The sequence below is a fragment of the Ambystoma mexicanum genome, chromosome 6q (assembly GCF_040938575.1).
Source record: "Ambystoma mexicanum isolate Mex_15411 chromosome 6q, UKY_AmexF1_1, whole genome shotgun sequence".
Classification (NCBI taxonomy): domain Eukaryota; kingdom Metazoa; phylum Chordata; class Amphibia; order Caudata; family Ambystomatidae; genus Ambystoma; species Ambystoma mexicanum.
Window position 1 is genome coordinate 1654489914 of NC_090937.1, and position 23172 is coordinate 1654513085.

The 23172-nt window shown below is 44.1% G+C and overlaps 1 protein-coding gene across 3 annotated transcripts in view; it reads left to right on the plus strand.

Annotated features, from left to right (window-relative positions):
* The window catches only part of CCDC142 (coiled-coil domain containing 142), a 314222-nt gene that overhangs the window by 36784 nt on the left and 254266 nt on the right, over positions 1-23172 (plus strand). For all 3 annotated transcript variants that reach the window (XM_069632485.1, XM_069632484.1, XM_069632486.1), the window contains exon 2: positions 9968-10134. In XM_069632485.1, coding sequence (XP_069488586.1) covers positions 10011-10134 — 124 coding nt within the window. In that variant the 5' untranslated portion in view covers positions 9968-10010. The remainder of the gene's footprint in view (positions 1-9967; positions 10135-23172) is intronic.

Below are 23172 nucleotides of genomic sequence, written 5' to 3' on the forward strand. Positions count from 1 at the left end.
TCCCTACCAGCTCGGGAGTATCAGAAGGAGCTCCTATGTCATGAAGCATCAGCTAAATGACAGCTATGGCAGATGTTGTATTCTCCCTACCAGCTCGGGAGTATCAGAAGGAGCTCCTATGTCATGAAGCATCAGCTAAATGACAGCTATGGCAGATGTTGTATTCTCCCTACCAGCTCGGGAGTATCAGAAGGAGCTCCTATGTCATGAAGCATCCGCTAAATGACAGCTATGGCAGATGTTGTATTCTCCCTACCAGCTCGGGAGTATCAGAAGGAGCTCCTATGTCATGCAGCATCCGCTAAATGACAGCTATGGCAGATGTTGTATTCTCCCTACCAGCTCGGGAGTATCAGAAGGAGCTCCTATGTCATGAAGCATCCGCTAAATGACAGCTATGGCAGATGTTGTATTCTCCCTACCAGCTCGGGAGTATCAGAAGGAGCTCCTATGTCATGCAGCATCCGCTAAATGACAGCTATGGCAGATGTTGTATTCTCCCTACCAGCTCGGGAGTATCAGAAGGAGCTCCTATGTCATGCAGCATCCGCTAAATGACAGCTATGGCAGATGTTGTATTCTCCCTACCAGCTCGGGAGTATCAGAAGGAGCTCCTATGTCATGCAGCATCCGCTAAATGACAGCTATGGCAGATGTTGTATTCTCCCTACCAGCTCGGGAGTATCAGAAGGAGCTCCTATGTCATGCAGCATCAGCTAAATGACAGCTATGGCAGATGTTGTATTCTCCCTACCAGCTCAGGAGTATCAGAAGGAGCTCCTATGTCATGAAGCATCAGCTAAATGACAGCTATGGCAGATGTTGTATTCTCCCTACCAGCTCAGGAGTATCAGAAGGAGCTCCTATGTCATGAAGCATCAGCTAAATGACAGCTATGGCAGATGTTGTATTCTCCCTACCAGCTCAGGAGTATCAGAAGGAGCTCCTATGTCATGAAGCATCAGCTAAATGACAGCTATGGCAGATGTTGTATTCTCCCTACCAGCTCAGGAGTATCAGAAGGAGCTCCTATGTCATGCAGCATCCGCTAAATGACAGCTATGGCAGATGTTGTATTCTCCCTACCAGCTCAGGAGTATCAGAAGGAGCTCCTATGTCATGCAGCATCAGCTAAATGACAGCTATGGCAGATGTTGTATTCTCCCTACCAGCTATGTCATGTATTTTAAATACTTGGACTTTCTGCTTCAAATAAAAAAAGTGCCAGTGATGCTCTATTAAAAGTAAAGTAGCTCTTCCATGAAGGCCTGCCACATTAAATGGTCAATTTAATGTATAGCAGCCATGCTGAGGAGTTCTTCTCCTGTCCTTTTAGAGATGAATAGCCATTTATACTGTCCTAAAAAAAGAACTGCAGCCGTGCTGAAATCTATTGATCTGTCCTTGACGAATGGGCGGGACACCTCTATTCCACATAGTGCAGTGGAACGGTGCATTGGGGGCATTCTGACACTCTAGTTGGTTCAAAATCCAGGTGGGAACCCCAAAATTGCACATAACAACCCAAGTGTTGCGTCTGAGTAGTAAACATATCGTACAGATGGTGACACTGATTAATCCGATTGGTTCAAGCAGCTGTTGCCAGGTGACCGCAAACAAAGAAAGTGATACTTTCCATTCTGGAACAGGTAACATGGGGGATGTTCAGTGTTATGTTCTGACAGCGTAGCATGTACGACCCTAATGCCTTGTAAAAAGTTTGCAACCATGCTAATAAGTGTCAGTAGTATCTGATTACAAGGAGAGAAGTTTTGATGAGACGTACCTTGCAATCCCTTTTAAACATTTAGTGCTCCTAAATACAAGTGCCATACTGTTCCATTAAATCTTCTTTATTTTAAAAACCTTTTTCGCAACCAACGATACAGTTAGCAAGACTCTAAAACTCACTCAACAAACCACAGGTTACAGTGCAATTATGCTGTTAGTGGCGATTCATGGTTCGCAGTTATGTCATATATTACGTTTACTAATGGAGCCAATGTAACATTACACCCGCCTTGAACTCCCCTCCCCGCCTGACCTTTCTGTAATGTAGTGTCCATTCTTCCCGTAATGCTTTTATCGATGTGCTCAGCCCCTCTGTGAGTCTTGTATCCCTCCCTCAAAACTTTGGTGCCCTGATCCAGCGGTTCCTTGTTTGGAGAAAGTTTGTATTAGTTTGTTCCAATGCGATAGATATATCGTCACCAATGTCTTGCTGGTGCTTGCTGGCCGCCTGCTTCCATACCGCACTCATTCTCTAATGTCCGTTTTTGTAAGTATTTCCGCACACTTTCTGCAGATTTGCCCTGTATCTATTAATCTGAGAAAGACATATTTGAAGCCAATTTTGAGAGAAGCAGGGGAGCATCAGATAGTAGTGGCTGAAAGAATTTTGAGTCGATGCGCCAACTTGACTGTAATTTTTGCTACTGCACGTTTCATCCATAGGGCCTGGCTATTGAGAAAGAAGAGCATGGGGTTGATTGAAAGTAGTATTTCAAACAGTTGATATGGGCGAGGCTGCGAGATTATCTCTCCCTGTCTCTCAGTGTTATGTTCTTATTTGAGTGAAATATATTAAAAAAAAGAGACCTTATGAATTCAAATCCGTTACCATATACCAGTGGATTTTACCAACATATGAATCACTAAATTTGTTTTGGATAATTATTATTATTATTTTTTTAAATCTCAATTTGGCTCATTGCACTTTCACGATTTAATACATTTTTTATTGAACTTTGTAACTAATATCCATTGGAATGTATCTGTAGGGGGACGTTCTTCTCTTGTATTTTATATGTACTTCTATGGTTTTTTTTGTTTTTTTTTGCCGAAATAAAGTTTTATGATGATGGTAAATCTTTCCACCACATCTCGACCAGCGGGCCTTTCCTGGCTATGCAGCGCTCCAAAATGTAGGCCAGGTCTTTGAATTTGCCTACAGACTTCCTGGACATACCACGAGGGTAGAGCCCCAACAGGCAGGTAGCAGAGGATTGTACATTCAGTTGTACCTCACCCACCAACATTTTTTGGGCTATTTCCTCCCAATACCTCCTTATAGCCGGACCGGCCCAGATCATGTGTAGCATCTATGGCATTTCATCTGAGCCAAAATGGACTATTTGCGCCTTTAAACCCAGATATTATTTGCGTTGTTAGATAATCTCTGTGCGTTACATACAATTATAAAATCTGTAGTTTTGCATTTCTGGAAACCTGCTTCTGATGTTGTAGCACTTTTAGCCATTCGGCATCTGTAAATGATTTCCCAAGTCTAATTGCCATTTCGTCCCTATTTTCAATTCCTGCCCAAATGTATGTTCAAGGACCACCTCCTATAATCTCAATAGATCATGCCCTCCCTTTGATATGCGTATTAGTGTTTCTACAGCTTCATGTCGAATCGATTCCATTCCTACTGCTGGCCACCTGCTCTTTAATGTTTTTATGATAGTTTGGTGCAGAAGGTATTGACCCACATGTATTCCAGAGGTTTCCTGTAATTCTTGGAAGCTCATTAAGGTTTCATCTGGCTATAGGTCCCCAATTGTAACAATCTCCTGTGTTTCCCATTGTTGTCGTATAGTAGCTGTTAGGCCTCTGCCATCTGTTAGTACCGCTGCTAGGGGAATGTGTGGCGATACAGAATCGTTTATCCACATTTTCTTACAGGCTCTCTGCCACATTTGCTTGCCAAGTTTGACTAGATATGGATATTTCTCCGACCCCGGGAATGGAGGGCACCCATAGCAGTTATTGTAGGCATAAGTGTTTTACTGCCGGCTGTAGCAGGATTGTGTCTATTGTTGGGTCATCTGCCAGCCAGCCCGCAACCTACTTGGAGCTGACTTGCGAGATAGTGCAGCTCAAATTGCTGTATTCTTAACCCTCCCCTTTAGTGGGTGTGCTGGAGTGTGCTTAGCGCTACTCAGCACCTGCCATTTTGCCACATAAAGCTCCTACACTCCTTGTCTAATCTGACGGAAAAGTGTTTGGGAATGTTAAAGGAATGTTCCGGAAGCAGTGCAGCAGTCTAGGTAATGCTACTATTTTTAAAAGTGCTGCTCTTCCCATTATAGACAATGGCAGCCGACCCCAGAATTTCATGGAGTTTATAATGCATTCCAATGCCCTTGTGTATTGTGCATATGCTCCTGCACAGGCTTATGATAAATGTCCAACCCTAGGCACCAGAATGTGTCCTTGTTCCATTTGACTGCCAGGGCAGGTAGTTCTTGTTTATTACAACTGGTGAGTCCCGCTAGTGGAAATAAGCAGGATTTCTCACGACTGATCGTGATCCTTGACAGCGTGCTTAAGTTATCTAGCACGTCCAAAATATATTGCGAATTCACCTCTAGGTTTTTTATGTATAACAGCATGTCATCAGGAATCTGTGATCACTGTGCCGTCCGTAACTGCAGTGCAGTGATCAGATAGATCACTTAGCCCGCATTTCCTTCCCTGCCATCCCCACTTACCTTTAGGGCGGCAAACTTCTGTGTGCGCCACCGAATCCCTGCGGCATCAGTTCCTCCCACTTAGGGGTCGGAGCTGATGCTGCAGGGTCCTTTTTAAAAAAGATTTTTAAATGTTTTGCTTTATTGTCCCACGCTTACCACAGTGCCTCTTCGTATTCACTTTTTAGAAATGCTGCGATGGGTTCTGCAACTAGAATAAAGAGTGGTGGGGACACGGGCATCCTTGTCTGGTGCCTTTCTGTAATTCCCATTTGTCAGAGAAGGTTCTGCCAGTTTTTACCCTAGCCATTGGGTTGGTGTATGTCAATTTCACCCATTTAATGTACCCTGGTCCAAAGCCAAACCTCACTAGTGTTGAGTATAGCCAGTCCCAATGAATGGATTCAAATGCCTCCACTGCATCCAGTGAGGCTGCAGCACAGTGTGCTCCCATGTCTTAGTGCTGCTATTATATGATGCAACCGCCTCAGATTCCAAGTAGTGTTTCTGGGCTCGTATCCCGTTTGGTTGGGACTATCAATTGCGTTATTACTTCTCAGAGTTTGTTCGCTAATAATGCACTAAGAATTTAGCTGTCCTTATTTAGTAGACAAGGGCCTATATGAGCTACAGTCTGCTCCTGAATTATTAGGCTTGGGCAGGGGTAGTATCACGGTTTCTTTTAAGCTTTTGGGGAGCGATTCTCTGTCATATGCTTCTGTAAACATTTCCATCATAGCCGGTGCAGGGCTATCTGCAAATTCCTTGTAAAATTCGCTTGGTAGCCTGTCCATGCCCAATGTTTTTCTGGAGGGCAGAGTTTTAATTGTGGCCAGAATTTCATCTAACATTATAGTGTCAGTCTAGAAATACGGATACCTCTACTTTGAGACCGCAAACGCATTTTGGTGGCCGTGGGTCAACCGTCTCATGCACGATATGACAAAATATAGGTTTTCGAGTTTGCCAATGAACGGCCATTTTGATGTAACAAGAATCGCCATTTTGTTTTCTAACCATAGCTCATTGCTTTCTGTTCCTATTGCTTCGCAAGTATATTTTCCGCTTACACCTCTCGACTGTGAAACATTGTTGTCTGTATGTGAAAAGGATAAGGCCGCAGGGCCGTGAGGATAACAAGAGTTCGCTGAAACACAAACGTAGGCAGCGCCAGGAAGAACGCCCGGCTCCCTCCCGAATGTAGCCTTCAAGCAGAGCTGCAGGGCATTTAATCATTTCACAGCTGCCAGCCAGTCTCGTTATATGGTAGAATATGTTAGAATAATACCGCTATAGGCTTGAATTATGCTTTTCTTATGGCCCCCCTTTGCTGAGCCCGCTACAGCATGTCGGCTCCCAGGACGCGAATAGCACGATAGAAAGGTCCGGAATTCAACTCCCCCCCGTATGTAGTTTGCGTCCAAGAACAGAACCGCCGTGTTCTATTCAATAACCGAACGATGCCTTCGCACTCACAAATTGCAAATTGTTACTAGAATAGATGTTTGAAGGTGCCATAGTGGTCGGAGATGTCCATCATCACACCAAGTTCAAAGAAACCCAATAAAGGGGGGGTGTTAACCATGTCAGAGCTGATTGTTCGATATGCATTTTGTATATATGTAACTGATGTACGTAATTCACTCTCTTGCGTCCCTCGAGGTCTAGAGATACACGTCGCGGGGCGTGAGACCGAGTTGGCCAACAGAGACTTTTGCTTTGCAATAAAACCATAGCTTTGGGAATACAACCTCGTGTCTGGTGTCTCTATCGTGTGTGGTGACCGGCCTTGTTTCCATAGATGTCAGGGTCCCCTAGGGGCCCCTTTCAAGAGACGCTTCGAATGACTCTGCTACCTCTGTGGAAATTGTATAAGCTCCAATGCCTCCTGAAGGTCAGTGTGCCGTGCTGTGCGTGCATCCTCGTATAGTGCACTGTAATATTTATAGAATGCGCCGTTCACCTCTGCTTGCATATTGCAAGGGAGGCCATCCCTATCTTGCACAGACTATACTGTTGCTTTCGTGCTATCACTCTTATATAGCCATGCCAGAAGTCTACCCGGCTTATCCCCTTCTGGATGTAGCTTCTCTATGTGTTCTGTATAGTTTAATTTGGCCAATCTATCCCATTGTAATAAGCACTTCTGTTAGTAGGTTAGTCTCTCTGGTGCTATTTTGTTTTATTGACTTCTGCAAGCTCTTGTTCCGTTACACTTAACTCTGTGGTGATTACTGCCTGGATGCATCCTGATTTGGCCATCACCTCGCCCCTTCTGACCACTCTAAATGCTTACCATAATGTGCCTATTGATTGCACACTGCCCTTTTTTAGTGTAAAGTATTCTTCTATGGGTTTGAGTGTATGGTCTTTAAATACTGTGTCTGGTAGAGTTTTGCTCCTTAATTTCCACGTTGGTATTGCCGGTCTAGGAGGGCCCGCCTGCTGCCTTAAAGCTGATACGGCATTATCCAATAAAACCCTTGCCTTGTATTCCTAATGTGTTCTGCCCCTGTGAAAAAAGAATCCAATCTTGTGTAAACCTTGTGTGGAGTAGGGTAGTAAGAGTAATCTTGTGTGTTTGGGTCAAAGGCCCTCCAAATGTCTGTCAACTCAAAAAATTGGAGTAGGCTTCTCGGTATTTCGCCGGCAGAGCTGGTCGTCTAAACTTGTCGTCAGATCTATATACCGTAAGGTTTAGCATACTATTGGAACCCCCACCAATAACAGGATACCATTTCTGGAAGGACTTATTCTTGTATATAATGACCTAAAGAATGATGTAGCATCATGGTTGGGGGCATAAGTGTTGACAATACATATCTCTCTATTTTCAGGGATACCATAGATTAGACTAGTGCCATTCTACCTTCATCTCTTTTGGTCTGGAGAATGTTCCGGGGTACTGACGGAGCGACCCATATGAGAACTCCTCTAGCATATGCAGAGTATGTGGATCGTACTACCTGATCACCCCATATCCTCACAAGTGTGTCTTGCCGAGATGTGTCTCCTGCAGCAGTGCTATGTCACCGTTCTATGCCTTTGTACGTAGTTGTTCAGACCACGGATGTTCCAGGTCATCCCGCTAATGCAGTCAGCCGTGATGTGTGCAACAAAGGAGAATACTGATTTACTGCTGACTTGCCTTCGACTCTCGAGGCAGAAACTGCACTTTCTTTTTTTTTGTTTTTGTTTTTGTTTTGTTTTTTGTCTGTTACCGGGACATACTATATTTGTAAAAGGCCTTACCCCAACTCTAGTGAACATTTCCATTCCCCCCCCTCCCCAACAGTCCCTTCCCCAACAACTACCCAGCTATGCTACGCATGCTCAGACGTGCCTGTTTACGCTCCTACCCCACATAGCCAGATACCTAGGTGAGACGTGCCTGTTTACGCTCCTACCCCACATAGCCAGATACCTAGGTGTTTGGTGGGCACTGTGCAACTTGTAGCCTGAGTAAAGGAATTAAGGGGGAGATAGACTGCTGCTGAAGCAATTACCACCCCGCTCGTGAAGACTATGTCCTCACACAGCCTACGTTCCAGCTCAGTAAATCCCTATTTTGAGAAGAAACTACAGTACAGGGTCACATATGAGTAAGCTGACCTCAAAACTATTAGTCCAAGCATGTATCACTGCTGTTGGATCCCAAACTACAGCTTCCAACTCACCATCTCTAGGAAAAAATCAAGAGTGTCCTAGCTGCCTCTTCGCCTTGTTCTCATGTTAGTCTGTCACTGGTGCTGCCAGCTGCACACTGTCCATCCAGTCTTGCACTTCCTCTTGGCTGTCAAAGAACACTCTGCCGTTGTATGGAATCTTCAGACGAGCCGGGTAGGTTAGCATGTAATTCTGGCCTGCTTTCCGCAATCTTTCTTTCGTGGGGCCGTATTGGGCTCTGTATTTCTGCACTTGGAACGTATAGTCTGGGTAGATTGCCTGCTTAGCTGATGCTCTCTGTATTGTTCCTCCGGTTCTTGAGAAAAGTAATATCTTTTCTGTCTTTGTAGTTCATGATTTTAGCTATGATTGGTCTTGGAGGAGTCTCATGTGGTGGCTTTTTGGTCAGGGATCGATGTGCTTGTTCTACTGTGAAGCCTTGTGTGAGGTTTCCCAGGCCAACTTCCTGAATGAGTATGTTTTCTACATAGCTCATGGAGTCCGCCCCTTCCATTCCTTCCGGCAATCCCAGGATCCTTATATTGTTCTTACTGGCCATACCTTCTGCGTCATCCGCCCTGTCTTCCAGTAACTTAACCTTCTGCTCCAATATTCTGACATCCACATTTGTTTGTGTCACGTTCTTGTTATCCTTCACTTGTTCTTCGATCTTCCCAGTCCGTTCTGCTAATGAACACACATCTTGCCTCAGTAGTCCCACATCTACTATCCCTGCATCTGTTTTGGACTCTTAAACACTGTTTTTAATGCTGTTATAGCAGCCAGTATTCGGTGTACACTGCTGTCTTGTGCGATCGCTGAAGCCTCTGCAGCTGCTTCAACATTTGGGCCGTCCTGACCTCTAGTGTACGTCTCCATGGTGGTCTGCTTGCTTTTCCTTTTTATTATTCTTGGTAGCCATCTGGAGTGCTGTACTTCCGCTTATTACCACAGCGTACTTGGCTCAGTTTCTTTTTTTTTTTAACTGTTCTTCCTTTTATCTCGTTCAGTTGGGATTGCTATAGTTTGTATACCAATAGACTAATGTGCATTGTTTAATACACGCCCAGCTTACACCCTGTGCACTGTAAGGTGCCACATGTCATCCACCAGTTAAATATGGGCTTTTTACATATCTTGACCCCCTTATCTTTGCAGCCCTTAGAGCAGACTCACTTCTTTATACCTCTTTGCTTCTTGTCGACAGGTTTAAGTAAAATGATAATGTGTGGTGTGTAGCGGCTAGAGGCTGCACCTGCTTTTGTTATGTTCTTTACCAGGCGCTATGGGTGCTTGCTTAATGGCTCCATAGTTATGCCTTTATGCTCTGTAGATGGGGGGGTGTTTGGTGCAATGCTTCAAGGATTCCAATTGGATGATGAGTTGTTGGCTGTTTGATGGCACTTACAACTATCCCTTTTTTAGAGAACAATCTCCTGAGTATTTGAGGATGGAGTTTCCTCCAGTTTTGAATGAACCTGGCCATGCTTCTGAGGGCATGCTTCTGAGGGCAATCTGTTCAGATTACTGTTCCTTTCTTGAAAGGGCTGGCATCCTCTCAGAAGTGCAAGCCATTGTAGATTAAAACGTTCATGCAGTTTTCTAAGAATGAATGGGTGAACAGTAGAAATCCCCTCATACATATGAGAACAGCAGTGCCACTGTTTCTGGGAATGCTTGGTGAGAAGGTTTCTCATTTAAAGTTGCTTGCTGTCGATGAGTCCCTGCTCTCCTGATGCTGCTCAATCCTAACATTTGAGGTTTTCGTAGCGGAGAGTACTGTAGCAGCGAGTCACTGACTGATCTCTCTTTTTTGTTTTTATTTGCAGGTCCCTGCAGATGGCTTTGCTTTAGTCACATTAGATCCCTGCCATGTCACGGATGCCACATGCACCCGGAGGGATGCTGCCGCCCCTTGGCTTGCGGATAGCTCAGAAGAAAGTGGCGCCTGCTGACCTGGGCCATAGTGCTGAAAAAAAAGAGTTGTCGTGCCCAAGTAAGGAGTGGGATTCACAGCCTCTTGATATGTTGTCATTCATTGATGTGCCAAGAGGAAATGGACTGACTCTTTGTTTTAACAGGTTTTCCTCTCTCCTGTCAAAATGCACAATAACACAGCAGGATCTTTCACCCAAAGTTCCTTCAAGTTGTGTCCACCAGCTTGGGATGCACCAAATCTTCCGCACCCAGAATTAGAAGAGGGTAGCTCATGTGAATTACAGCAAAGAAACAGTCTGTTGATAGTCTATCACACAGTTCTAGGAGTGAGGTAAAACTAAAGTCTTACTTGATCACATTTCTTGAGCCTTACAAGGGATCAACCTGCCACTTCGTCAGAGAGATCATCCAGCTGAATCCTGTCAACTGCTCCTCAGAACATAGGGGTGTTTAATCCTCCTTTTCCCCCCTCCCAAATTGCTTTGTGTTTTTTTTAATACTGACTTTGAACAAACTGTTGACGTTTACTTCCTATCTTTTTGTGTTAAACCTAGACACAGTGTTTTTTATAACCACTGAGATCTCTGGGTGAATGTGCATGACCGTTCCCAAAATGTAAGCCTTAAATCAGAATGGCCAAGTTGTTTGGAAGTCCATGGACTCACTCTCAAGATGAAAACCCACCTGCTGTATCCAACAAAGAAGTCTCAAACATGCACTCTGCTGAATCAAAAGAAAAGAACATGTCATTTTATTTTAAATTTTGTTTATTGGCATTTTCAAAAATACAGTCCAGTAATTACAGTAAATCACAATAGTATAGGAAATGATACAATCACATCACGGCTAATTGTTCAGCTGGCCAGAAAGGCCAATAGAACCAGTTAACTAAACAACAAGCAAACGCTCCATACAAATTCAGACTCGTCTACCAGTCGGGGTGGTTAGTTCAGGGGCTGTGTTAGTTTGGGAGTGTTGTTGTTTTTTTTAGTTTTTTTTTTACAATTGAGCAGGTGTGGGGTGATTCACTGGTAGACGGGTTTTGTCAAAGTAACAATGACAGGCCAATTTACAGGTGGGGTACCCCCAGCAGAGTGTTCCTGGGTCCGTTATCTAGGATATTTTGTTTTAAGTTGTTGTGGCATTGTTTGTTTCATGGTGGTTTATCTTCTGATGAATGGAACATAGTATCCACCAATGCTTTCCAGGCTTCTAAGGTAACAGCGAGGCTATCGTCATTTGTTGATTTTGCCCAGGCCCAGGTCTCTGCTTCACTCCAGATCCCAAGGTCATGTAGCCAGCGTTTGTACTGGGGGCCTTTTGGCGATTTCCATAGCATAGTGATTTGCCTTTTCGCAAGTATACATGCCAAGTTCATGAATCTGACAATATGCTTATGTTAACTTTGTCTTGGGTATGCTCAAAGTAGGCACTCAAGTGGGTTCCAGGAGTATCTAACAGCTCCCGCCTACAAGCCTGTTCGACTTGAAACCAAAAGGCCTGTACTTTGATGCAGTTCCAGAACATGTGTATAAAGTCTGCCTCCTCTTGGTGGCATCGGGGGCACCGGGATGAAGCTTCAGTGTTAAATTTAGCTACCCTGTTTGGGATCATATACGTGCAGTGAAGCACATTAATTTGGAGCAGTTTGAACCTGGTATTTCATGACACCTGTTAAGAGGAGTAAAGCGCTCGTTGCCACTCTGGGTCTCAAAAGAACATGTTATGTTCATATTATCGATTGCACCGGCAACCATATGGCACATTTTAAAGTGTTTTGCCACTACAAATTGTCTTAAGTGAACCAGACTGCACCTCCTAGCCCCCCCTAAAACACCAATTATCTCCTAGAAATGTTATCCTCCAAAACATGCAAATATATATACTCTCAAGACTGCTAATTCCATTCCTCTGGATGTCATCCAGATTCCCCCCCCCCCCTTCCTGCATCCTGAGTATTCACGTTTGGTCATTTGGACTGCTGACCTATAGAATACCATCAAAACTGCCAGCCATGCAGGCTAACCTCTGATCATTTAGATGTTCAAATATCCAGAAGCTCTATCTGGGGAAGCAGTGCCTGAAGCTCCCGCTGTGGCAACTCTTGGGCACAATACTCACAGGCAGGATACCTTGTAGCCAAGCAAGGATAGGACGTGGGTAGGCTCTTTAAAAACAACACACCCTTAAACTGCCTCAGCGAATGCTCTCAAACTCCCGCAGGCATGTGGACATTGTTGTAACAGAAAATTAGATGGAAACATCAAAAAGGCAGCAGGTTTATCAGATCCTATAGACCTGTGCTCCTGGAGGAGTGCAGGACTGTGTCTGTTGGCCAGCACTAAAAGCTCGAGCCAGAAGAGGTCAGCGGACGCCACTTCCCAAAGATCCACCTGGTCAGGTGCTGCCTTCACTCCGACTAAAGTGCAGGCCTTTAAAAGGAGACTCTGAGGTCGAGAGAAGTGCAGAATCTCCTGAAAGGATACATGTATGTACCCGTGCACGAAAGCGCATGGGGCAGGAGGGATTATTTTTATGGTGTATAGGACGCACTCTCCTTAGTGGTGGAGGGTGATTGACCATAGTAGACATAGATGTTATGTCTGGCGTTCCTATAGGGAGCAGGTGGACGGTGGCACATCTGCGTTAGAGCAGAGGGTTGCGTAGTAAGTGGTGGACCTCGTTAGCCAGGAGTTGCGCACAGTGCAGGCAATTGGTATACTTGCGTCATTTTATTTTGTTTGGGGACAAATTCTTTTAAGGGACATGCACTTATGTGTTTTGGGAGTAGCAGTAGTTTGTTTTTAGGGTTGTGGAAAGTGGTCGTAGTGTTCATTCTGGGTGGCTGTGTAGAAAACGAAAGAGCCAGAGTTGAAATAATTTGTAAATAGTTGCAGAGCTGCATAGCGAGAGTAAATGATGCAGGCGCTTGAGTGGAGGAGCAACTGCTTTTTCTAACTTACTAACACAGGGCATCGTTAAGGTGGTGGGCCTGTGGAGAAGGCCAGTGCGAGTAAGGATTGAGTGTGAGGTGTGAAATGGCAGAGCCTGTGGAGAAGGCCAGAGCAAATGAAAACATTGTGATCAAGTGGAGTGGGAAGTATAAACTGAAGTGCGTGGGACTGGTTGGAAAAAGGAGTGAGTTTAAAGGTTCTAAATAATAGAGAGAAAGAGGGGGAAAAAGGAGAGAAGACTAATTCAATAAAAAGGATTAAAATAGGGACAATGACATCCTATTCGATGGATTCCCCATTTAATCACTTGCAGAAAATTGCCCCAATATCGTGATAAAATACCAAAGTACCATTTTGAGTGTGTACATAACACAGTGGGAAAGTGTTATAGAGAATGGCCCGGGGAAGGAACGTTCGATTAAGTTATTATAGAAAGTATGTATTACTTGGCAGCTACATACAAAGGAGCAAAGATTCAAAAGAGACAGGATTCTAGGGCTTTGGAACAAAGAAAAGAAGACGAAGTGCACCACCTCTCCTCCCCCATAACCCCCTCCACAGGTTATCCGAATCCTGAACGAGTGCCTCAAGACAAGGAAGGAACACTTTATTTATTTAGCATTTGTAGAGCGTGCCGAACCCGTAAGTATCCAGTCGCTGTACAGCAAATGAAAGACACCTTCTTAACATACAAAGTACAGGCAGTGGATTACAGGACCCTGTAGAATACAATTATACATATTTACCATATTTACAGTATGTACAGAAGGCACATAGATGCAGTGTGCAGAGGAGTTCAGGAGGACTGGGAGTGGGAGTACCTGGGACATTTTTATGGGTTGTGTGTTAGGAGCTAGGATTTCTACAGAAGGATATGTGGGAGGGGGTCAGATCTGATGGCTAAAGGGAGGGCATCCCATTGTTTGGCAGCCATAACAGGGAAGCTGTGAGCCCCGGCCTTTGCTTTCTTGAATTTGGGCACGGTGAGGAGGTGAGAAGTGGAGGCGCGAGTAGGTTTGTTCGTTTGGGGTGATGCTAGTGTTTTGGAAAGGTATTTTGGGGCAGTGTTAGCCAGGCATTTGTAAGAAATAATAGACCTCGTTTTGTACCTGATCCGGTCCTGGACCGGTAGCCAGAGTGCTTTGCGTCTCGTTTCAGAGATGTGCTCTCTCCTGTTCGTAGGGCGTTGTTTTTGTGTGACTTGCAGGTTTTTGAGGTTGCTGGTCGAGGATCCAGCAAGGAGGATGTTGTAGTCCAGTTTGGACAGAATGAAGGCTCTGGCTAGTGTCCCACAGCTGTCTAGTGTGAGATAGGGTCTGCATGCATTAATGAGTTTAGCTGTGTATGCTGCAGATGAGATAATTGCGTTGACTTGTCTGGAAAGCAATAGTGAGGAGTCGGGAGTACACTCCCAAGGTTTTTACCTCCTTCAGGACTGTGATGGGGTTACCATCTATTGTGAAAGTTTTATATTTTGGGTCAAAAGTTCTTTTGAGACGTGTTTGGGTGGTAGCAGCTCGGTTATGTGGTCATTCAGGCATAGTTCTTGCTGTGCCATCCAGGATTGGATGATCTGATAAATGTTATTGAGTGTGGTGGAATCCTTTTCGTAGTTGTCTGTGTCATCCGCATAGTTAGTATAGGACACTCCGAGTTCATCTAAGTGGTCCAACTGGGGTTTAGTGAAGAAAGAGGAAAGTGATACGAGCACTATTAGCAAGGACGAGAAAGGGAGAAGGAAATATTTAAATGGCATAAAAAGAGTGCACAGCAGCAACTTGATAGTTTGTTCAAGGAAGCAATGGAAAGGGAAATATAGGAAAAAGGCAAGGCCACAAGAAGGGAGCCAACAAGCTCGGGTGGCCAGCTGGACAATTGTGGACAGGACTCGGACAATAGTGAAACTGATACGACAGAAGAAGCGCTCACCATAATCATATTTTGGAAAGACAGTGGTGACGGCGAACATGGGGATGACGCAACAGACACATGCAATTCTACAGACAGGAGAAGGGAAAGGAGAAGAAATGAGAGAGATGAGGAAGAAAGAGAAGTCACTGGGTGACTGGGGAAATAGGCTTCTGAGTAGGAAAACGAAATGGCGGTAGCGAAGAGACCACAACGTGGTAATAAACGCAGAATACGAACACAGGTGCCCCTTTTTGCAGAAAGCGAGGGGGCAAGGTTCACTACTAGGGATGTAACGGTATACCGTTAAAGATACCGTGAACAACTTAATTGAACAATAATAACCGTCACGATGTTTATACTGGTATACCGTTTATATCGTTAAGTGTGCTTTTCAATCTGATATGGAAAGGCTGCAGTAAGCAAGTGCTGCACAGTCTTGGTCTTGCACAGTTGGATGTGCCATCTGCCAAGGGGGCCTTGTTTGGCAGACAAGAGCATAGGGAAAGTGAGTCCACATTAGTAAATGCAGCTTTTCTGCTGTGACCGCTCTTTCTCTGTGATCAGTAGAGTTGGGTCAAAGATCAGCCGATTTTGCGCAAATTGTATTGAAAGCTGCCCAGTGCTTGAACCTTTTTTGTTCCCCATGCAAAGCTGGTAACGATAAGCTGACTGACTGGCTCTATAAACATACTGGAGACTCCAGTTCATAGACTCCGCCAGACCTGGATTTCATGGGCAAACTAGAACAGTTATTTAGTTTCAGGCTTTATTTATTTGAAAGGCAGCATACAGATTTTAAACGTTTTCACACAGTCATGCTGCTCCGCGCTACAGGTCAGATCTTCTATGGTGATTTTCCCGATTTTCAGTCTGCAATTAGCAAGACCAGAGGGACATCACGAGGGTGAGCTGAGGGCCTGAACTGAAAGTGAGCATTTTATTTTTCCTTTTGTTCGTATGTAAACAAATGTAATAAAACGTTCAGTGACTTGCAAAATAGTGGAGCCAGGAGCACTTTGCTTAGCAACCACTCAGCCAGCAGGTGCAGAAATGTATCGATTCAGTCTGGCCCGGCATCATGAGCCATTAGTTCAGTAAGTTAAGTTCCTACTGCACTGAGCAAACACACATTGGAACAGCTCTTGCTCTGGCTGTGCAAATTGTTAAAAAAAGGACGGCCAGTGAAGTCATGCATATCGAATTACTCTCCCCAAGGTTTAGATTCAAGTAACTTAGGTTTCTCATGGTCATGGATCGGATAGCCATCCAGTTCTGTTTTAGCTTAGAATTCTGGGATTTGTAGTTTTCCCACCAATTTGAAAGATGGGGAACTACATATCCTACAATTTAAAGGCGGAAATTAACTGGATGCCCTCCTGATGCATGTCCACAAACAACTTTAGCTCTGTACATCAGGCATGGACTGGCCTTTAGGGCAATAGGCCCATGGCCGAACCAAAAACACGAAATGCTTGTGTGGGCCAGTTTTTTGGGTCAAGTGGGGCACTTTTTGGCCAAAGTGGGCAAGTTTGATGAGTGACTTCACTATGCGGCTAATAGTTTTGACCACCGCTGCTGCTGAATAAATATCCTTTTAAATGTACAATTTGCATCAAATGCTATCAAAAATCTCCCCCGTGGGTACTATTCAAACAGTGTTCCAAAAGGAATGAATTCCCATTTGCAACTGTGTGCCACTTATATGTTGGTGCCCGAGACAATTTTATGCCCCAGTCCGACCCTGCTGTAGACTGTGAACACTGGGCCTAGCAGGGCTTTCTGCTAGTAAATACACGCCCCCCCCCCACCACTGTCCTCTGTGTAGATTTGCACTTTGGCACTAGTTGTTGCTTCGCTTGATCCTTCACCTGCCTTCTGCATATGGCATTGGACTCAAGCAGGCAGGACAGATTCTACATTCAATTTGAAGTATACAAAGCAATGGGGGTGAAATATTTTTTAGGTCTATTCTCAATTTGCGACACCACCCATGAAAGCATTCCTCCCTCTGAACTGCCATCACAAGGGTCCTAATGCAGTCAGACCTGGGGAAAGAGGAACGATGGCGATGTGGTAAGGTGGTTGTCTAGGCCATATTTGTGCTGCTACGTATTTTAAGTTTGTCATTTTCAAAGGTTTTTTTTGCCACTATCTTTAAGAAGGTAAATGAACATGAATTGCAAGAATCAAGAAAGAAATCAACAACGCCCACTGAACGCTGTCCCTTTAGGATTACATGGTCAGTGGTGACTCCGACATCAGCCCTTCATAATACACCAGGCTGATGGTAAACAAGCTATAGTGATTAGATCACTATGCAACCTTTCGGTGTGTCTGTGGTGGCTGACATTTTGACAAAAGAAATACAATGACATGAGCTTTCAGACCACACATGAGTGACTTTTCTCCCTTTAATGGGATAAAGATTTGTCAAAACAAACTTTTTGTCGCAGTGAGGGGTCATGATGCCCATGCCATGTGGTTCCAAAAAAATGCAAGTCAAGGCCAATTTTCAAAGCGATGACCCGTGAGTGAGTGAGTAGCAAGCCCATTGCTCATAATGGGCTTTATAACACTTCCACGAGTCACTCTTTCATTCAAGGCGATCAACGAGTGAGAGCCATGAAAGACCAATTCTGCAGCTGCCTTAGATTCCTGGAGGATCAGCTAAATATGTGCAGAGACAAGTTTCAAAATGCTACCATGCGACAGCTGGAGAATCCTGCCTGCGTATTCGTAAGTTAACTTTACACACAGGTTTAGAGCAGAGGGCAGTGCAAAGGTCTGGTATCTTGACAGAAACCAGAAGGCTTCTTTTGATTTCTATCTACAAGGATGTAATTGCAAGCCACCTCTGAAACAGAATGTGTTTCTCTGAAGCCTTTCAAAAAAATAAACTGCACACTGTGATAAAAGGAATGTTTTCTTTCCATTCAGTTTCAGAAGCACTGTGCATGTTTTCCTAGAATTTTAGGATTGTATAATGAATAAGAGAGAAAACTAAGTTGAAAGTTATGCTTTTTTTCCCCAGTGAAAGCAAACCACTATTGCACAATTGTATTTTTCAGAGTTCCGGTGCTGTGTGCATAATCATGCAGAGGCAGATCATTTTTACAATTATAATTTAATTTACACTCTAATTATAAAAACAGTGTGTAAAATGATGACTATTCAGAATCTAGTTTACATCCATTCAACCTTTCAGTCATTGGGATACATTCCTATAAATGGTCAGTGGCAGCAGAGTCTTTGCTCAAGGGTGAGTGACTGTCATTACACTGATCACAGGTGTTCTAGCCTCTCAAATCTTCAGGACTACAATTAAAACATCCAAAACATGACTCTCCAGGAAGTGCAAGCGCCGTTCAAAAAACAAACAAATGAAAGGTACATTGGTAATTGAAATAGAAACTCAGCAAAACCTGTCCCTGTAATAATCCAGATAGGTATTTAAGTTTATGTAGAGCTTCATGAATGGTTCGTCATACATCTAGGTACTGTGATTATTATACCTCAGTCGATACTCAGTTAACCAACCTCTGAAGGGTGTTAGCGAATAAGATAGCTCCGCCGGTTGAGCACTTGTGACTGCAATCTTTGCATGATCTGTGGGTTGCGGGTTAGAATTCCGGCACGTCCAACTCAGCCTTTCATCCATTCGAGGTCGATAAAGGAGTACCGAATTCGGTTTGGTGTTGGTGGTAATTGTGATAAATATGTTCTATGTACAATGCTTTGCCAAAAGAGCTATATAAATAACCATTTGACCACTAGATTAGATATAGAATTTAGCATGGAGTCCTTGCCTCTCTGCACTGTTGTATCAGTGCACTGTTGTATCTTGCACTGCCTCCCGGCCATCCCTGCACTGGAGCCTGTATCTGTACCCATACAGTTCCCCCCACTCCTCTTCTGCAGTTATCAGATTAACCCTATCTGACATGCCCTGTACTTTACCCTTCACTGGCTGCACTACCACTGCTCCTGATCACCCTTATTTATACATGTATTTATCCACTAACTTATTATTTATCTTGTTTCTCCTATGCTCTGCACTTTCCATTCCCCCCTCCTTTTTCCCCTGCACTTCCCCCTTTCCCTTCCCCATGCACTTGTGCGTTCTCAATGTCACTGGGCCTAGTAAGATCGTTTGTTTTTGTTTTCTCCCCTGCTCCCCCTCCCTTTGCCTGGTCGCGCTCTGAAACACCTGTGTATGAGCGCGATATAAATAAAATATCATATCATTTAACATTGGCATACCATTAGGTAGTAATAACCCCATGAAATTAGGACTTTCATGAAACATCGAAAGACAATTCTGCTATCGAATCTCAAAACACACAATACAATTCATGTTTGCTTTACTACGTAATTGGCTAGGTTTTTGTGATTTCAACATTTAAATATATACAGGAGAGATCAAATGGCCAGAAATAATGAAAGGTGTATTCTGTCACAATGCAGAAAGCTGCCGCTTAGTAATGATTTCCATACAGTTTTTGCACATGTCGTCTGGATGTCGTCTGGATGTCGCATACATTTTACTCTCTTGCGAAGAAGAAGGGTCATTTTTACTCTCTTAAAATCACATTTACTCTCAAAGTTTAAAAATAGAGCGTAAAATACTCCCACCTCAAAATCTTATCTGGAGCACTGAATACAACTTGCATAATGAGTTGTACGTCACTAATATCAAAACAAATGTTTTTTTTTTTAACCAATTCAGCAATTCATAACAGTGTTTGCTCATAGAGCACATAAATTCATTCACATATATTACTCCTGGCTATTCAGTCTTTACTAACAATAACAGCCAGTATACAGTTGTATATATATCTGTATATCTCTGTATTTGTCTGTATTTGTATATTCATCTCTGCATTGTAAATAACTGTGCTCTTCACTTTGTATACGCTGTTTTTAATTTCTGTTAATGGAACTGCACCATAATGGCCCAATGAATGTATGCTCTATCAAGCTGTCTGGAACCTCGCCGTGATACCCAAGGGTCTGAGCGTGCAACAAATGCAATACTAAAAATAAAATAATGCACACTTATATACACAGCAAAGGGTATTCAAGAACCCTAAAAGATCAATCACTAAATAGTTGCATCACACCTATATCCACTCTAAATATGTATTTGAATCAAATAGCATTCAGCTTATTTAACAACATGTACATATGTTTCGGTCGTTTAACAATGGCTTGTTAATAAGTCTAGTCCTTGTCGACCTTCTTCAGGATGAGGGTAGGTCTTAAATAATGCCTAACCCTAGGCTGTCATTTGGTGGAAGATGTCTTCTAGCACAAATCGCCGAATACGTTTTATGGGAGTAGTGCCAACGGTGGATTTTATCCTCAATGCTCCTGGGATATGCTTTCTAGAAGCCTTATATTAGACAAAATCAAGCTTGTGGAGCACCGCGGGTGTCGCAAATCGCCTTAGTATTTCAAACTTGGTATCATGTTGCGCGTGCTCCGTGTTTCTTGCCGTTTTCCATGCAGCACTAACTACAGTCTTTTTCATTCAGAGCTAGCCGCATCTACGGAAACCATTGCATATTCAGTCCGCCAGTCTTTGCACTTGCCTCCGAGCCTCTGCACCATTTTCAGCACTACTGCAGTTTCAGCATATGTTGCGTGAGAGGGGTAACCTCTCTGCCCTTAACCCAGGGCCCTGGTGGAATGGCCGCACTTGTCTCTCCCCCCTCGCACTTCCTTCTGTACACTTGCATTACCTGAATTTACTAGGCTTGTAAATTCTGTCCTGTCCCCGCTTTGTCTCCCCTTCCTAGTTTAGTTGAGCCTGAAATACTTCATGCACTTGCACTAGGAGGAATGCAGTCAGGCCTAGTACGGTAGTTACTTCTTTGTTAGATCATTTTGGAAACCTCATGGCCTAAGGACTACTGTATTCCCTTTCTCCCTTCCCGTCTTCAAGCGCTTGGAAGCACTTCTCTTGTGTATAAGTGCTGTACAAATGTAGCATTACAATAACCTTGCACCACAAAAATCCATCCTATTAAGAAAGCAAAGGGAGCAGCGTGGCGTTCTATACAGGACGTATGCCCTCTGAATTATATCATTGAGGCGGAATGACAACTGGTCACCAACCCCGTGACAAGTCTTTGCAGCATGCCCGCGGAGGCACGCTATTTCACAGTGGTTGATTAAAAAAAACGCCTTCTTCATTGCACTACATTCAGACCCAGGTATCTCAATGCTTTTACATATCACAGGACCAGATTCAAATATACTAGAATGCTTCAGGGGTACTGTGAGGGGTCAAGCATCTTCAAAAGAGTAATACAAATGGACTTGAGCAATTTGCAGGTTGCAAGCACAGTAATACAGTACGTTGATGACTTATTTGTCTGCAGCCCAACAGAAGAGGAGTTTAGAAGGGACTCAGTGAAATTACTAACTTTGCTAGCTGACAAGGGATATTAGGCCACTTTTGCAAGCACTAAAAGAAGCACAAAAAACAAAATGTACCTAAAATGCACAGCTGTAATGAGCTAGAACACGAATTAGCACATGCACCAGTGTTGGCAACATCCCATTCCAAAGAAAAGTTTAACTTGTTCTCAATTCAGATGGAAAAGTATTGACTGCAGTACTGACACAGAAAAAGGGGCATGGACACAAGCCCCTAGCATATTAGTGGTTCACTGGATGCAGTTATGCAGGGACACTTCGCATGTGAGCAGGTGCTTTGTGCTGCTACATTTTCCTTTGAAAAGGCTTCTACAATAACTATAGGGTGCCCAGTAGTTTTATATGTGGAACATTCATTATTTGCTATACTGGAGAAAACAAAATCAACACCGATAACTCTGATATCCTCAAGGTATAAGGTAATACTAACACACCCAGCAATAGAAGTAGTGAGATGCAAGACCATAAACCCAGCAGAGGTAATTGCAGAGAAAATGGAGGAAGGGGATTATGTACATGACTGCATAAGGAAGAAGTTATTGAAGGGGAGCAGGGGCATGATTTTCATTGACGGAAGTCCCAGCATTGACCAGACCACAGGGCAAAGGCATTCAGGATGCGCAATGGTGGGGGAATAGACGAGGAGTACACAAAGGGGAAGAGTTGATGGTGTACTCGCAGACATGATTACCAAACCATTACTTTGCACAAGCAGCAGAGCTGGTGGCCTGACGGGTTCAGGAGGTCACATCAGTGATCTGATGGCCAGCGGCCATTGGTCTCCATCGGAGCCCAAACTACACGTCAACTTCTTAGAGCTGAGGGAAATTTCTGCCCTCTGTACGGGGAAGGAATGTCCTGATAATGACCAACAGGATTCTCTATTTCTTCCAGATGCTCCCAATTCAAATGCTGGACTCTGTTCTGTGAGGTTAAGGGGCGCCTCCAGGGTGACGTATGAGATCCAAGTACTCCCAAAGGAAAAGGGCAGAGTCTGGTTGCCAGACATTTATTTATACTACAAAGTAACGCAATCTACGGTTCTGAATCCATATTTGAGGGATCAGAGGGACCGCCAATGGGTAGTGCTGGACAATTTTCATCTTTAACTGGCTACGGTGGTGGAATGGATATGGACGTCGAGAGAGCTGGTCCTGAGAAGCATAAGGGAGCACCCCATCTTGGGAGTTATTTGGAGTGTTTGGCAAGCAGGTTTAGAGATCAAGGGCGTGACAACGTGGCCCTCTTCCCTCAAGTCATCTTTGGGCCCTGGGAGTAAATCACAAATTTAGATAGATTTCAGCCGTGGTTTGAGGCGGGGCTGGAAAGGGTGGGAGAGTTGTGGAAGGACGGTCAGTTTATCTCGCTGGTGGATTTGAAAGAGGCACTGGGCATTGGGAGGGTGTCAGTATTTTAGTTTCTCCAGTTGAAGGGGGTAGTTATGGCCAGGCATTGGAGGGAATTGGTACAGAGGCAGCTGACCCTCTTCTAAAAAGTCCTTGACTCTAGACTGGACATGAGGGGGCTGATCTCCTCCCTATAAATGGGGCCTTGGTGCAGGCGGGGAAGGGGAACACGGAGAAACTTCGGGTCAGATGGCAAGGGGATTTGGGTGTAGAGGTGGACAAGGCGCTATGGCGGAAAATGTGCTGCAGGGCAAATGGAGTATCAATCGCATTCCAGTACAAACTAAACACAATTAAATTACCCCACAGATGGCAGTACGACCCAGTGCGGCTTTCCAAGATATTTCGCGGGGTGAGCCCATACTGCTGGCATGAATGCGGGGA